At 35.4% G+C, this 15465-nt stretch overlaps 1 protein-coding gene across 1 annotated transcript in view; it reads right to left on the bottom strand.

Annotated features, from left to right (window-relative positions):
• The window catches only part of PSME4 (proteasome activator subunit 4), a 107583-nt gene that overhangs the window by 58986 nt on the left and 33132 nt on the right, over nt 1-15465 (bottom strand). The window contains exons 4-12 of the mRNA XM_055327991.1: nt 14291-14335; nt 11877-12026; nt 9275-9338; nt 8676-8750; nt 7394-7516; nt 4976-5068; nt 4167-4432; nt 1160-1346; nt 300-389 (exon numbers count right to left, since the gene is read on the bottom strand). Of these exons, the coding sequence (XP_055183966.1) occupies nt 300-389; nt 1160-1346; nt 4167-4432; nt 4976-5068; nt 7394-7516; nt 8676-8750; nt 9275-9338; nt 11877-12026; nt 14291-14335 (1093 nt within the window). The remainder of the gene's footprint in view (nt 1-299; nt 390-1159; nt 1347-4166; nt 4433-4975; nt 5069-7393; nt 7517-8675; nt 8751-9274; nt 9339-11876; nt 12027-14290; nt 14336-15465) is intronic.

Raw genomic sequence — 15465 nt, forward strand, 5'->3', positions numbered from 1 at the left:
AAACAAAAAAAAACCCCAACACACAATCTCTGCTTATCAAAAAATTAAAAGTGACAAAAAATGGAAATACATCTCTAGATATCAGTTGTTTACAAAAATAACCTATTTTTGACCTATGCCCTTTGGTGGGTATTTCCTAGACTATCTTACCAAAGACATGGTCCTCTATATAGATCATTTTAGTCACAAAATAGTAATTTTAAACTACTAGTATTTAAACTGTCAGATATGACTATGAATTTACAGTAAGAGTTATAACCCAGTTAATCAATTAGCTTTAAAGCAGAAAGCATTCTTACTTCTGTGAGGTCATTTCTTTCTTGTAGTACAGATGAACAATCTACTAAAGGCACCAGAGTGGAAAATGTTGCTATAAACTGGAATGTGATCTGTGGGAAGACGTAAAAAATTAACATTAATTATGTAATTATAGTTCAAAAATACAAGTATACCAAGAGGTACAATAAAATACCCAAATAAATTATCTTGAGGGAAATCCCACAATAATTTTTCTGGAAATTTTTCACTTAGAACTGAACATTTTAAGGCTCCTCACAGTTGAGTAGCTATTACTTTAGTAATGAAGTTATACTAAATATTTATTTTCATAGTCATTTATTAGGTTTAAGCACAATGTTCTCCAACCTTTTGTCAATGAAAAGTTACTTTGCCCCCCACCTAAAAATGCAACTTTACCTGAGGATAAATAGAAAATGCTGAAGCAAAAGTTAGAGATTGGGAAAAGTGGGAGGGTGAGCAACGTTTTAAGGAGACATGTATAAAACGGGACCTGACATTTTGCAACTAGCGGCTTTTATCATGCTCCCTGTCACCAGTGTAGACGGAGGAAAGTCCAAATGATCTATACTAAGATTTTCAATGTCTCTGCTCAAGGAAAATAGTAAATATACAATGAGACTTAAAAATATCTTATGACTACTCAATGTATGCAGGTTATGGCAAATTACTTATAAAAGATGACATATGGATCAACCAGCCATCCGCAGATCTAAACTTGGGCATCTACAGATATAACCCTTTTACCATTAACAAATTTTACACTGACCTATGTTCTAAAGAATATTTGAACGAAACTTAAAAAGATGTCTATTCACACAATTAGAACTCAGACATAAAACAGAATAATAAATATGCTTACCATGCATTTACTAAAGTCATTTGGATCCACCCCAGGCAATGCTCTCATCAACAGAGGTAGCATGTGTGTTGGACCTTCAGGAAACCATCTGCCCCCTGATACCAAACTGCGGGCTACTCCAATTACACAACTTAAAGTAGCTGTGAGCTGGTGAGGTTCTGTTAAAGTCTCTAGTGCAGGATACGTTCTACAGTTTGAAAACAGAATTAAAAAAAAAAAAGTTTCATCACAGGTAAACATGCACAATACATTAAATCTACCAAACTCATAAACTGCATGTTGGCCATATGGCTGGTAGCTAGTAGAATATTTTGAGTAAATATCTGCTCTCAAATTTAACAGAATCACACACATAAAGGATGTACATGTTTCCCCAACCTCCTGCCACCTCACCACCTTTCTCTACACAAATTCCACAGTGAAAAATAACATAAGCTGGCAGATTTTGCATTAATTTTAGCCATCTGAATCCACTTCGACATTCCAATAGGACTGAATCTAATCTAATAATCAGTGATTATTAGAATTTAGGAACAACCAGTCAAAACTACCCTATTCATCCTTTTATTGAAAAAACAATCTTTACTAAAATGATGACATTTCTCCCATTTTATACCTTTAATAAGATGGGTATATTAAATTGGAAATCAGCTCTAGAAACATATGAGGAGATTCCTGAAATTAGAGTGAATAAACGAGGGAGAATAATACAAATACAATCTTTGATCAACAAGTAAAATACAAGCCAAGAACATTCACTCTTTGATACAGTGATATGTTTTCTAAGAATCTATCCTGTTGCACGTGGGGTGGGTAGGGGAATCTAAAATGCAGTAATTTTACATTTCTTTTATGCAGAAAAAGTAAATAAGGGAAATTTCATTATAAGTAGGAAAAAAAAGCAATTATAATCAGAGTAAAAAAATAACCAAGCCTATGCTTTAGAAGATGAAGAAAGCAACCCAGCTCTTTAACAGAGGCTGTCCTTAGGAGATATAAAAGTCAGTACCTAAAATTTATTTTCTACCTTTTTACTTTTTAAAGGACTTTTGCTTTTGAGAGTGAGCGAGTGCAAGTGAGTGTGAGTGCACGCACATGTGCAGGCACAGCGGAGGGGGAGGGAAGAAGAAGGAGAAAGGGGGGGTGGGGGGAGAGAGAGAAAGAATTTTTTAAAAAAGATTTTATTTATTTATTCATGAGAAATACCGAGAAAGGCAGAGACATAGGCAGAGGAAGCCTGACGTGGGACTTGATACCAGGACCCGAGGATCACGACCTGAGACACTTAACCACTAAGCCACCTAGGTACTCTGAGAGAGAGAGACAGAGACAGAAAGAGAGAGAAAGAGAGAGAGAGAGAGAGAGAGAGAGAGAGAGAGAGAGAGAGAGAGAGAGAAAATATCTAAGCAGGCTCCCCAACCAAGCTCGAAGCCCAAGGCAGGGCTTGATCTCATGATCCTGAGATCATGATCTGAGTTGGACTTTTAACAAACTGAGCCAACCTGGCACCACAAAGGACTTTTGCTTTTATAAAAGAAAAACCTTTAAGAATATTTCTCTGTCCAAGCATATATCACTCAATATGTTATTAATCTGTCCAAAAATTGAAAACTTAAAAAATGAATAATTTTACTTGTATTTATTTTTTGAATTTTATTTAAATTCAATTAGTTAACATATAATGTATTATTAGTTTCAGAGGTAGAGTTCAGCAATTCATCATTTACTTGTATTTGTAAGCTTTATTCCTTCTACTAAAATATGTATCTCTCTATTCGTAATTCATCAGCTGGAAAACATAAAATAAGGCAAAAGAAAGCGAAAGCCAGGAAATAACCCAAACACTACAATCTTGGAAATTTTAACTATGCAAGTAGCTGAAGTCCCTCCATAGAGGCAAGTCTCTTCTAACAAGAAACATCAAGGGACCTGCCACTGAACTGTGAGTGCTGCTACCACATGGAAGCCAAAGAGCAAAGGACACTGGGGGAACGTTGAGACAGTATCAACAGCCGAACTTTCCCATCCCATTTCCTAATTAAGTTCTATGTGCTAGCAGAGTTTGGCAACTCAAATTTATAAATAATGGAGCCCCACTTTGGTCAAGATCTTTAACACAATATCTGACTCCAAGCAAATGTGCCCAATTCTCCTATTTCAATTTTAAGTCAGAAAACAGGCTGCCACTTGCTTCCTGTCACTAAGGATCTTGGACTCTTAGTTATGAAGCTCAAACTGTTAGACTCTTCTGGGCCTGAGAAACTAATATTCTTCCATTTTTGAGGAAGACATTAAAAGAGAAATCATAAAGCTCAAGTCCAGGCAGCAGAGGAATTAAAATAAAGCTTAAGTAATATTATATAAGCACAGAAGGCCTATACTGTGACAGTAATTAGGCAAAGGGAAAACTATTTTTACTATTTTAACATATGAAACAAAATGAATGCAAAAAAATCCACACTGTGGAAATAATACACATAAAATTATACAGTATATGAAAATAATCAAGACAAATTTTTTTTCTGTATCATTGATTGATTCAAAGAAATAAAAGAAATCCAAAAACACTTTTCAGTACTTAGTGACACACACTGATGTAAAATAAGCCAGGGCTTAATTAATTAGTTTATTAATTTTTTTAAAGATCTTATTTTTAAGTAATCTTTACACTCAACAAGGGGCTCAAACTCACAACCCCAAGATCAAGAGTCACATTCTTCACCAACTGAGCCTGTTAGTCGCCCCTTAATTTATGAGCAAAAATGTGCCAATAATCCAAAAATACTTTATCCATTTCGCATCGATTTTTTTTCTCTAGTAAACCTTTATCAAGTTACCAATCATTAGGTTAAAATGCCTTGCTTCCCCTAAAGGAACAGGAATAAGCACTGAGAAAGCAAAACAGAAGCCACAAAGGAAAGCCAAGCAGAAAAGTAGAGGGAAGACATAACCAGAACAGCTGTAGCCACAGCTGAGGCTTCAACCAAACACGTAAAGCTACACTTACCTTTCAAGTACAGGGGGTATTACTAACTCAGGTCTCATGAGTGCAAGATTCTGCAGAGCCTGGGCCGCTTCTAAACTACCAGTTTTGCTAAACATAGCCAAGAGGACAGGTTGAATAATGCATCGTACAAAGTCTGTAACATCTTGATCAGTAAGCTTATGGCTATCAGGCACAGGAGTTAACCAAGAAGGCTTCTTGTATCTTTCACGATGTAATCTTCTAACAACACTGTTTGGCAACCGCTGAAGTAGTTTCATTAACTTGTTCTGGGGATACAGAAGCAGAAAGTCCAAGGTAGGTTCTATTTCCCATACAGATATTTATGGTTCTTTTCTATCCTCCAGATAAAGATTCTTAAAATAGCAGCTCTTACAATCTATTACAAAGACCTGCATGGCATAACTAGATAGAATAAAATGCTATTATCAATTAATTATTGATGATAAAAATGTGTTTCAAATGTCAATTTTAATTTTTCACACTAGATGAATCTTCTATTACATGAGAAACCATTTTAACCAGGCATTATGGGAAAAAAAAAAGACCCAAAACAAACAAAACCCACAACCGACATTCCTGTTGCCAGAATGTGACATTTTGTCATCAGTTCCTAGACCAGTATTATCTTCATTTATTTTTATGTTCTATGAACATGGTAACTTAATTTGATCTTAATCACCTATATATAGCCAACATTTATATGAAAGACAGAAAATGTATTACAGGTTTTACACAATAGAACAATGTAAACTGTGTGACCATATCTTTAAAAAATTCCAAACCCTACAATGAAAAATGAACACACTCACCAGCCAGCGCCCATTATTTGAGGGATGATAAAAAGACGTGATGCTGTTAAATAAACCAGCCAAGTGTTTTTGCACTAGCTTACTTGGTCCACCCTATTCAAATAAAAGAACAAAAATATTAGTAACCACAGTACACTGGAAAACTGAAAGGACTGACAGGCCCAAGCTTATATATATACCTTTCTAACATGGTACACATCCATTTTGCTGACAAAAACCAATTCTACCTCTATGTAAGAGTCAAAAACAATTCCCCAGTGAACTTCCTACAATCTTCTATGCAAAACACTCTACTAAAAATATGGGCAACTTACTGAAAACAAATTAGATCACTGAAAGATCTTTTTCAATTTTGGGTATCAGCATTATTTTACTCTTCTGCAGTGAAATAACTTTTGTCACTAAGACTTCTCTTAAAAAAAAAACAAGAGTGGTAACACCAGGCATAAAAAGCATTCCTTAAAGGATTCAAGAAGTCAATTTCTTTTTTTTTTTTTAAGATTTTATTTATTTATTCATGAGAGACACAGAGAGGCAGAGACATAGGAATAGGGAAGAGAAGCAGGCTCCTTGCAAAGAGCCCAAAGCAGAACTTGATCTCGGGATTCCAGGATCACGCCCTGAGCCAAAGGCAGATGCTAAACCACTGAGCCACCCAGGCATCCTCAAGAAGTCAATTTCTTATTGCAGGAAATGAAGAAGTGATATTTACACAAATGCATTCAAATATTCTATTATTCCTAAATCTTTCAAATGAGTAAATCTGTTATATTTGACCACATCCACATTTTGATTCAAAAGAAAAATATTTTCTTAATCTATTACCAAAACAAATACACCAAACAACAATATGGGGGAAAAAAGTGAGGAAAAAAGTCAGCATGCATCTTACCAAGTTTGACAGCCCCAGAAATAAAGAACTATAATTTGGTTTTAATTTATTTTTTAAAATTTTATTTATTTATTTAAGAGACCGAGAAAAGTGAGAACACATGCAAGGAGCCTGATGCAGGGTTCAATCTCAGGACCCTGAGATCATGACCTGAGTCAAAGGCAGACATTTAAGTGACTAAGCCACTCAGGTGCCTCTATAATTAGGTTTTAAGACCTTCTCTCTCTCTTTTAAAGATTTTATTTATTTATTCATGGGAGACACAGAGAGAGGGAAGCAGAGACACAGGCAGAGGGAGAAACAGGCTCCATGCAGGGAACCTGACATAGGACTTGGTCTTGGGACTCCAGGATCATGCCCTGGGCCAAAGGCAGGTGCTAAACCACTGAGCCACACCCAAGGATCCTGACCTTCCCTCTCTCAAGATGATCTTTCAAAAAGGGCATAGACCTAAGGTAGACTGTTGAGTTGCATTAGGAACATTTCTTCCTGCTGAAAGGAAATCCATGTACACGTTCCCAAATGATAATAGGTCAACTACTAAAAAGATCATCATAATTCTATTGCAAAAAACCCCAATAAAAATATTAATAGTGTAACATAATTAGCATTTTTGATTTATTATACTCAACATTCATATTTAATACGAAACTGTCAATGGGAAAAACTGAGAATAGCAACATTAAATAAAGCTGATAGTCATCACGATATAATTCTATGGCATTTCAACTCACTGCTGATGTAAGATAGTAAACATCTAAATGTTTTTGCTCTTATGAAGTATTAGAAAGAAAATGTGCTTTTTCCATATTTAATAATGAAATAGCAAAAATGGGGAGAATGAATTTTTTTAAATCCAAAAATAAAATTTAATAGCCAAACTTCTCACAACCATCCTGCCTTTTCCACAAAAACGACCAACCAAACAACATAATCTGTGAATATACCAAATACAGAATAATTTTAAAAAGAGACAGCAGTAGAAGCAATATAAATGATAATCCAGAAAATTAGAGTATAAAATTATTCTAATATTCTTATTTGCAAGATGACACTGAAATCCAAGCATGTGGATATATTTTTCCTTTCCTTCAAGGATGTCAGTAAAGTAATCCTCCATATTTCTCCCTTTACCAAGATAATTTCCTTTGTTTAGTAAGCTCTGTGTCAGTGTAATCTTCGACACTGAATGCATTTGTACTGAACATATGTAAAATCCTGAGTACTAATCACAGATTTATCATTTTCAATTTGACCTTACATTTTTGAGTCTGGTTCTTGATCTGTAGGGCTGTCAGACATTCTAAATCTCTTTAATCTTTGACTCCATTATTAAGAATCACTGGCTAGAGAGATTTACAAATGGTGCATTTTTCTACATTCTGGGTCTGGTTAACATTAGCATACAACATCAGAAAATATCCAAGAATCCAATGACCAACTAAGACAGGAACATGGCCATTATGTGATTATACAGAATTTTTGTATGGTTAATACAAAATTAGATGAATTAATGAGTTACAAACCATCATAGCGGTGATCCATATCACAGCATGTCCTATATCATAAGCATTTGTTAAAAATCTTGGGACTAACACTTGACTGCTTCCCACTGGGAGGTTCAAGCTTCTCAGAATTCTTGTAAATATCTTTAAAAGAAAAAAGAAATAAAGAGTAAATATTTATATGTATCAGGTAACTCCTTAAATAACTGAAGTGTTATATTTTACTTCATTCTTTAAAAGTTTATTGAAATAATATCTACACTCAACATGAGGCTTGAACTCAGGACTTCGATATCAAGAGCTGCATGCTCTGATGACTAAGCCAGCCAGGAGCTCCTATTTACTTTCTTTTAAATGACACTGAGGTCACAGGGCTGTGGATAAGAAGCAGCTGTATCCATGTACCCATAAATAATCAAATGAGATATAGTTACACATAAAAACGCAAAATATAGACAAGTACAGTTAAACATGAAGTATTTTGGCTCCTTTCCATCTCTCTGCATATAAAATTATTTTTCTTATGCTTTCATTCCATGTCAAGAATGTACAAAATGCAAATACCTAGAATCCTTTTCCAAATTCTAACATTTGATTTTTTCCCTAGGAATTTGCATTTTAATCTGTCATTTAATAATTGCATTTTAATACAATTAAATTTATATTTAAAATCTGTCATTAGTAATAGGGAGCCCAACAGTGGGAGAAAATCACTTTTCCTCCTATACTGGAGAGTATAAGCAAAGGTAAATAGAATATTCATCTGCTGCTCCCCAGCCCTGCTCTACTGTCACTGTGCATCAGAATCACTGGATGCCTCATGCCAGCTCTCCTCAACCTACTGGAGGTGAAACAATATGTAAGATATTAAGTGATGTTAAGTGATGTTAAGAACACTGTACCCAGAGACACTCATAGCTGTATTTACTCTAGGAAATGTGATCTAAAAAGCGAAGAACACTCTAGAATAGCAATCAAAAACAATACACAAAATTTGTCAGGAGGTATGAATGTAAGACACCCTGAATAATATACTTAGTACTTCCTAAATTACTCACTTTGAAACTTCTATTTCATGTCCTACACAGGCAAGATAGAAATCACACATTTATGATACCTTGGTATAATCAAAAACTACAATTAGTTTTTGAAAATAAATGATCTACCCTGGTAAATTTTATCTTTTTACTAGTGGTCAACAAATATTTTATGAATCAACATACAAAACACACTTAAAGATACAAAAAGTGCTATGAATGCTACTATATGTTGTATATGTTGTATGTTCAAAGTTCTTAATTACCTTTGGTACATATGGATCCCAATCTATGTACCCTATATTATCGGTAGCCAATCGAGCAAAGAGATTTACTAGTTGCTGAAAGTAAACAAAAAAGAAAGTTAAGGAAATACACCTGTTGTTATTAAGTGTCACAGTCACATCTATTTATTGTTCCCAGCTGTTATCATTAGCACAGCTTAATATATGGTTTATGACTCATTTTTTAATAATCTCCAAATTTAAGTTCTAATTCTTGTCACCCATTTAAAATCAACTGCAGATGAAATGCTTATTAAAAGGGAAATGACAAAGCATCATCCACAATGCAAATAGAAGGAGAAATTTTAATCTAATAAGCATAAAGAAAACATCCACTATGTGTATAGCAACATGCTAGTGAAGGTAGTACAAAAGGAAACAAACAACAGCCTTACATTTCATGCATTTTATAATACATGTATATGCTTCTAGATATTGATAAAACCAAAAGAAGTATCTATTTCGGTTAGAAACAGCAAACAGAAAAAAAAAATTACAACATTGTTAATAGTCAATTCTAAGGAACTGATAATATTTATCAAATGACCTGATAGCAAAGGAGGAAAAAACAGAATACTCACCCCCTCCCACTGTGGGAGATTTTGCACTGAAACCCAAAGGCCAATTAATTCATCAAACCAAAGTCTGAAGAAGAAAAATGTTATGAATAGCAAGTGATTTATAGAAAATGGTTCAAAGCCAGGTATCCTTTGAATTTTCTAATCTATTATTCTTACTGATAACTACACACCCTAGGAAAAATAATACTGAATGTTATAAATTTAATGGAACTAATAACTACTGTTGTCTGAATATTCCTCTTGCGATATATTTATGCCAAGAGAGTCATCTCATCAAACCTCTACTTCATTGGTAGGGGTGCCGGGGTCACTCAGTTGGTTAAGCACCTGACTCTTACTCTTAGTTTATGTGCAGGTCATGATCTTAGTTAGAGTCCTGGGATGGAGGCATCAGGCTCATGTTCTGTGGGGAGATCTCCTCTCATATTTTCCTATTACTACCTGTTCTTGCAATTCTCCCTTATATTCTTTCCTTAAGCCAATTAGTTTTTTCTTTTCTTAAGATTTTATTTATGCCAGCCCAGGTGGCTCAGCGGTTTAGCGCTGCCTTCAGCCCAGGGCCTGATCCTGGAGACCCAGGATGGATTCCCACATCAGGCTCCCTGCATGGAGCCTGCTTCTCCCTTTGCCTGTGTCTCTGCCTCTCTCTCTATGTCTCTCATGAATAAATAAATAAAATCTTTAAAAGATTTTATTTATTTATTCATGAGAGAGAGAGAGAGAGAGAAGCAGAGACACAGGCAGAGGGAGAAGCAAACTCCATGCAGGGAGCCCTACGTGGGACTCGATCCCAGATCCTGGAATCATGCCCTGAGCCAAAGGCAGAAGCTCAAGCACGGAGCCACCCAGGCTTCCCAAGCCAATTAGTAATTATACCATTAATTAGCACCATAATAGATGTTCGACAAAAGAAATTAGCTATAAACTATTAGGTACAATTAAAATATCATGGGGGAAATAATCTCAGATTAAACAGAAGAGAATTATAAGGGCAAGAAAATGTTGGAATATTATTCAGCAATCTTTATAAATGTCAAAGAAAATAAAAAGTTTTTAGAATTTCTGAATCATAGGGGTGCCTGGGTGGCTCAGTCAGTTAAGCATTTGCCTTTGGCTCAGGTCATGATCTCAGGGTCCTGGGACTGAGCCCTGCATCAGGCTCCCTACTCAGTGGGGAGCCTGCTTTGTCCTTCTACCCCTCCCCCTGTTCATGCTTTCTCTCTTTCAAATAAAAACACCATAAAAAAATTTCTGATTTATAACTAAAATTTCACAAATATATAGCTATGTACAAAATTTCTGATTTAAAACCTCACTACAGAAAATATGGGGTGTCTGGGGAATAAGCATGAACCCACAACAGAGTAATAATACCTATTTCCTTCCAGTCTTTTCATACCTTTTTCTTTTTCCATAAAAAAGTTGCTCAGTTGGGATGGTGGGGAGCAGAAGGGGGGGATTTGCTTCTTCTTTTCCCTCTGCTCTTCCCTCCTCATGCTCTCTCATACGCACTCTCTCTCAAATAAATCTTTTTTTAAAAGAGCATAATCTAAATATTATCTTTCTTTCTTTCTTTCTTTCTTTCTTTCTTTCTTTCTTTCTTTTTTTTTTAGAGAGAGAACACATACACAAGGCATGGAAGGAGGGGCAGAGGGAGAGAAATTTAAGGTGGCTCCATGCCCAAGGTGAAGCCCAACACCAGGCTCAATCTTAGGACCCTGAGATCATGACCTGAGTCAAGAGTCAGCCGCTTAACCAACGGAGCCACCGAGGTGTCCCTAAGTATCTTTTATGCTAGGATTTGTTATATACCTAGAGTTATCTAGAAAAAAATAATTCTTAAAAACAATGCAAAGACTAGAATGAGTAAAGAAAAAAATTATTTAAAAAAACAGAAAAACTACAAATGATGAATAAGACCAAGTTTTAGCAAAATACTTTTCCTTTCCCTGTACTCCACACAATTTAACATTTCTTATCACTGCCTATTTACTGATATTTTCTACTTCTTTTTGCACTTTTTATTCTTTCTCTTGATTTCTTAAAGTCCCTATCTTCACTTTTTTCTTTTAAGTTATTTCTACACCCAAAGTGGGGCTCAAACTCACAACCCCAAAATCAAGAATCACATGCTCCACCAATTGAGTCAGCCAAGGGCCGTGTAAAGCCCTCATGGTATTTGGCTTGACAGACAAGCATTATTCTCTCCTCATTTACAATCTTATATTTCACCCTCCACACATTTTTTCTTTTCTTTTTAATGATAGACATATATAGATAGATAGATAGAGAGAGAGAGAGTAGAGAGAGAGAGAGAAAGAGAGAGAGAGAGTGAGAGAGTAGAGAGAGAGAGAGAGAGACACACAAACACAGGCAGAGGGATAAGCAGCTCCATGCCAGGAGTCCGATGCGGGACTGGGTCCCGGGACTCCAGGATCGTGCCCTGGGCCAAAGGCAGGCGCTAAACCCCTGAGCCAATTCAAGTATAATTAACACAACGGTTGAGTTAAATTTTTGTTAACTATTATGGCTTTACTAGTTGGCTTAAATATCTCCATTTCTCGCTCTGTTCTATAATTTGTCAAGATATGTATATACTTACTTAAAACCTTTATGATGAAGTTCTGGAGGAAGGGAGGTAGGAAGAAATATTTCAAAATAAGTAATGGCCTTTTGCATTGTTACATCAAAAGGACACATTAAAGGCCGCCATTCTTCTAGCATCTCAGCTGTGGCATCTGCTGGAAAGTATCTGATAAAAAAGAAGGTTTTCATTTATTTGATCATTGGCTTAAAAGGTCTACAACATTAATACATGACCAACAAAAAAGGGGGAGGTAGGGAATGAATTTCCTAAGGTACAACAGACCCTTAAAATGTTAACCTAAGTACATTTTTGCAACTCTAAAATAAATACCTTGTAGCACTTAAAGGTAAATTTTCTTCTTGTCTATAGGACTTAGAAAACTGCTATAAAGCTAATAAAACTCCTAAAATACAGTAGGAAAAAAATCTAGTCACAGAGAATCCAGTCTATAAGAAATGGATAATCAGTAAAATGTGAAAGAGAACAATAGTCCAGGAACCTCTAGGCACATCTGGACCAACCATTTACTCTCACTGCACCACAGCGCTCTTTTGTATACAAGAGCAGACTAAATTAGATGGTCTGGTTTTACAGGTGCTAACATTCTACAAGTCTATGAAATGGGCAGGAGAGCCCCTAGGGTACAGAATATTCACAAAATTAAAATCTGAAGTGTACATCCACACACAAAACAGGTAAAATGGAGAAAGAGGACCCATGCAAAATAACCAAATACTCATTAAGGGAGGTTAAAATAACAAAAAGTGAATGAGAAATTCAGATTTGGGCATGGCCAAAAGTTAGGAAACCCTTTCAAATACACATGTAGGTTTGGCCTACGTGTCACATTATTAATACTATTATATCTTTGTTCATCTGTATTAATTAGAGCCACACTTCATTCCTTAATATGAAAAGTAAAACTATATTTCTAGCAATACTCCTTTGAGTTCATCAAGCATCTATGTGCCAAGTCACTATGCCACAGTTTAGATTTTTTTCTTTTAATTTTTTTTTAATTTATTTATGATAGTCACAGAGAGAGAGGGGGGCTGGGCAGAGACACAGGCAGAGGGAGAAGCAGGCTCCATGCACCGGGAGCCCGATGTGGGATTCGATCCCGGGTCTCCAGGATCGCGCCCTGGGCCAAAGGCAGGCGCCAAACTGCTGCGCCACCCAGGGATCCCTATGCCACAGTTTAGAATGAAAAAGGAAAAAACAGAGAATATATTCTGCCTTTAAAGATCTCATACATCAATTCTCCTTAATTTTTCAGAGTCAACTGTTAGCCTTGGGTGTTCTATGAATTACCTAAGAGGCTAAAAACCACGAAGTACCCCAAGGATAATCAAATTGCTGGTGAGGAAATGCAGGCCAAGAGGTCACTACCTAGCTCAAAATGACGTGGCTTATGACTCAGCTTAGATCTTAAGCCTCAATCTTAAAAGGGAAACTACATCCTAAAAATACATTTGCTCAAGATTGAGAGTATAAAAGGTCAGCAACAAATATCTGATTTATAAAACCATTTATATAACTTTAACTCATAAGAATATGATAAAAGTGATTTCCATTCAAAAAAATTCACTGTAGGGATCCCTGGGTGGCGCAGCGGTTTGGCGCCTGTCTTTGGCCCAGGGCGCGATCCTGGAGACCCGGGATCGAATCCCACATCGGGCTCCCGGTGCATGGAGCCTGCTTCTCCCTCTGCCTGTGTCTCTGCCTCTCTCTCTCTCTCTCTGTGACTATCATAAATAAAAAAATAAAAAATTAAAAAAAATTAAAAAAAAATTCACTGTATCCACACACAGCAGGATAAGCAATCTTAGAACAGTCCAATAAATAATAGCTCAAGTCCACAGAACTGGTTATTTATTTACACTAAGCTCTACGTCCAACATCTCGAGATCAAGAGTTCATGCTCCACCAATTGAGCCAACCAGGGGTCTCAAGTTCATGTAATGGAGTTGAATTGATTAAAACTAAATTCAACCCATATTCATCTTTAAACATCAGAATATGCAATATTTCTGTATGTTCTACTGAAAGAGAACATACTTTAAAAATGTCTGAATACTATTTTATTACTCACATTTTGATACAATACCTACAATGCTCATTTTGGAAAATATTTTGGATCTGAGTAATGATATTCTAGGAAAATCTTTCAAATAAAGACAATTACACATAAATTATGGCATTCTTACTTTATAATGGGTAACTGACACCCACACCACTTAAAAATTTCTCAATTTATAAATGAAATCTGAATAATTCAGTTCAAGAGTTGGAAACGATATGTTGTGCCCAATGACTAACATTAAAATGTTAAAAATGATTTATACCTTTAATTTCCTCTTCCAAGCATACTAAGAATGGAGAAATACCACAGAAATAAAAGAAGTTTTATAAATTGAGAAGCTACTTACGGTCGGCAGCTTTTCACGAGTGTTTTGAGAACATTTTCTACAGAACTAGGGGGGAAAAAGCCATTTGATAAATTAGGTTGGTGTATTTTGAAATGCATCTAATCCAATTAATAAGTACTCTAAGATATGCTCATACATTTAAAAATTATGTGTGATGCAATAAGCAATCTTTCTCTTTCATACAAACAGAACTACAAGGATTAACTACTTAAACTCTGTAATCTACTCTTCCTTTTGCCCTTGATTTGTTCATTCTCTGTTGTAAACTAAAGGGAAGAAAACTGGGAAAAGGACAAACTATTTTCAATCTTTACAAAGTAGGCAGCAATGACCATACGTAGCATATCAAGAAGGATGCTCAAGTGGCTTAAAACTTCAAATACTAATTTTTATTTTTATCAAAGTGCTTTTACATCGAAACACAAACAGCAGACAAAATCTAGTGTGCTTATATCAGCAACTGCCAGAAACTAGTTTTTCTGTAACCAATGGTGGGAGTTCTATAACACTATGAGGTTATTTTACTGCCAGCAACAATTAACAAAAATAGCAACAGCCATCTTTTTGACCTACTTAAAATGTTAGTTGAGTAACATTAAAAAACTATAACTTATTTCCAACTTTGTAGGTGGTTCAAGTGAATTTAAGAAAACATTAAGTATTTGATTATGGATTTATAATAAATGCTTGTCTTAATGAAAAGGCCAATGTGTTAAAAAAAAAAAAAAGGCCAATGTGTACTGGTTTAAACATACATGGCCAGAATAGAATATTTAAATTAATTAGACTATTGTCAAAAGAGGTAAAACACAAATAAACAAAACAAAGGGCACAAGGTAATTTTGGCCTGGAATTTTAAAATAAATGTGTGGCTACTTACAGTATGATGTGTACAAGTAAATAAAGCAAGTCCCCAAATCTCAAGAAAAAAAATTAGGGGGGAAAGGGGTATAATTTTCATGCAGTGCTTCCACCTGACACTTTCTCATTAAGCTTCTTGAAACTGTTTAAGTCCAGAAGCCTATCCAACCTCCCTGAAAGCTTAAGAACTAATCTGTAAAGAAATTCCAAGGAATAACACAAATCAAACTCAGCACAAGTAATCAATTATACAACCAAAAGAGAAAACTATGATTTCATTACTAGAAGCTGTAGAAATCCTCTTTAATTTCAAA

Source organism: Nyctereutes procyonoides, unplaced genomic scaffold, assembly GCF_905146905.1.
Source record: "Nyctereutes procyonoides isolate TBG_1078 unplaced genomic scaffold, NYPRO_anot_genome, whole genome shotgun sequence".
Lineage (NCBI taxonomy): Eukaryota > Metazoa > Chordata > Mammalia > Carnivora > Canidae > Nyctereutes > Nyctereutes procyonoides.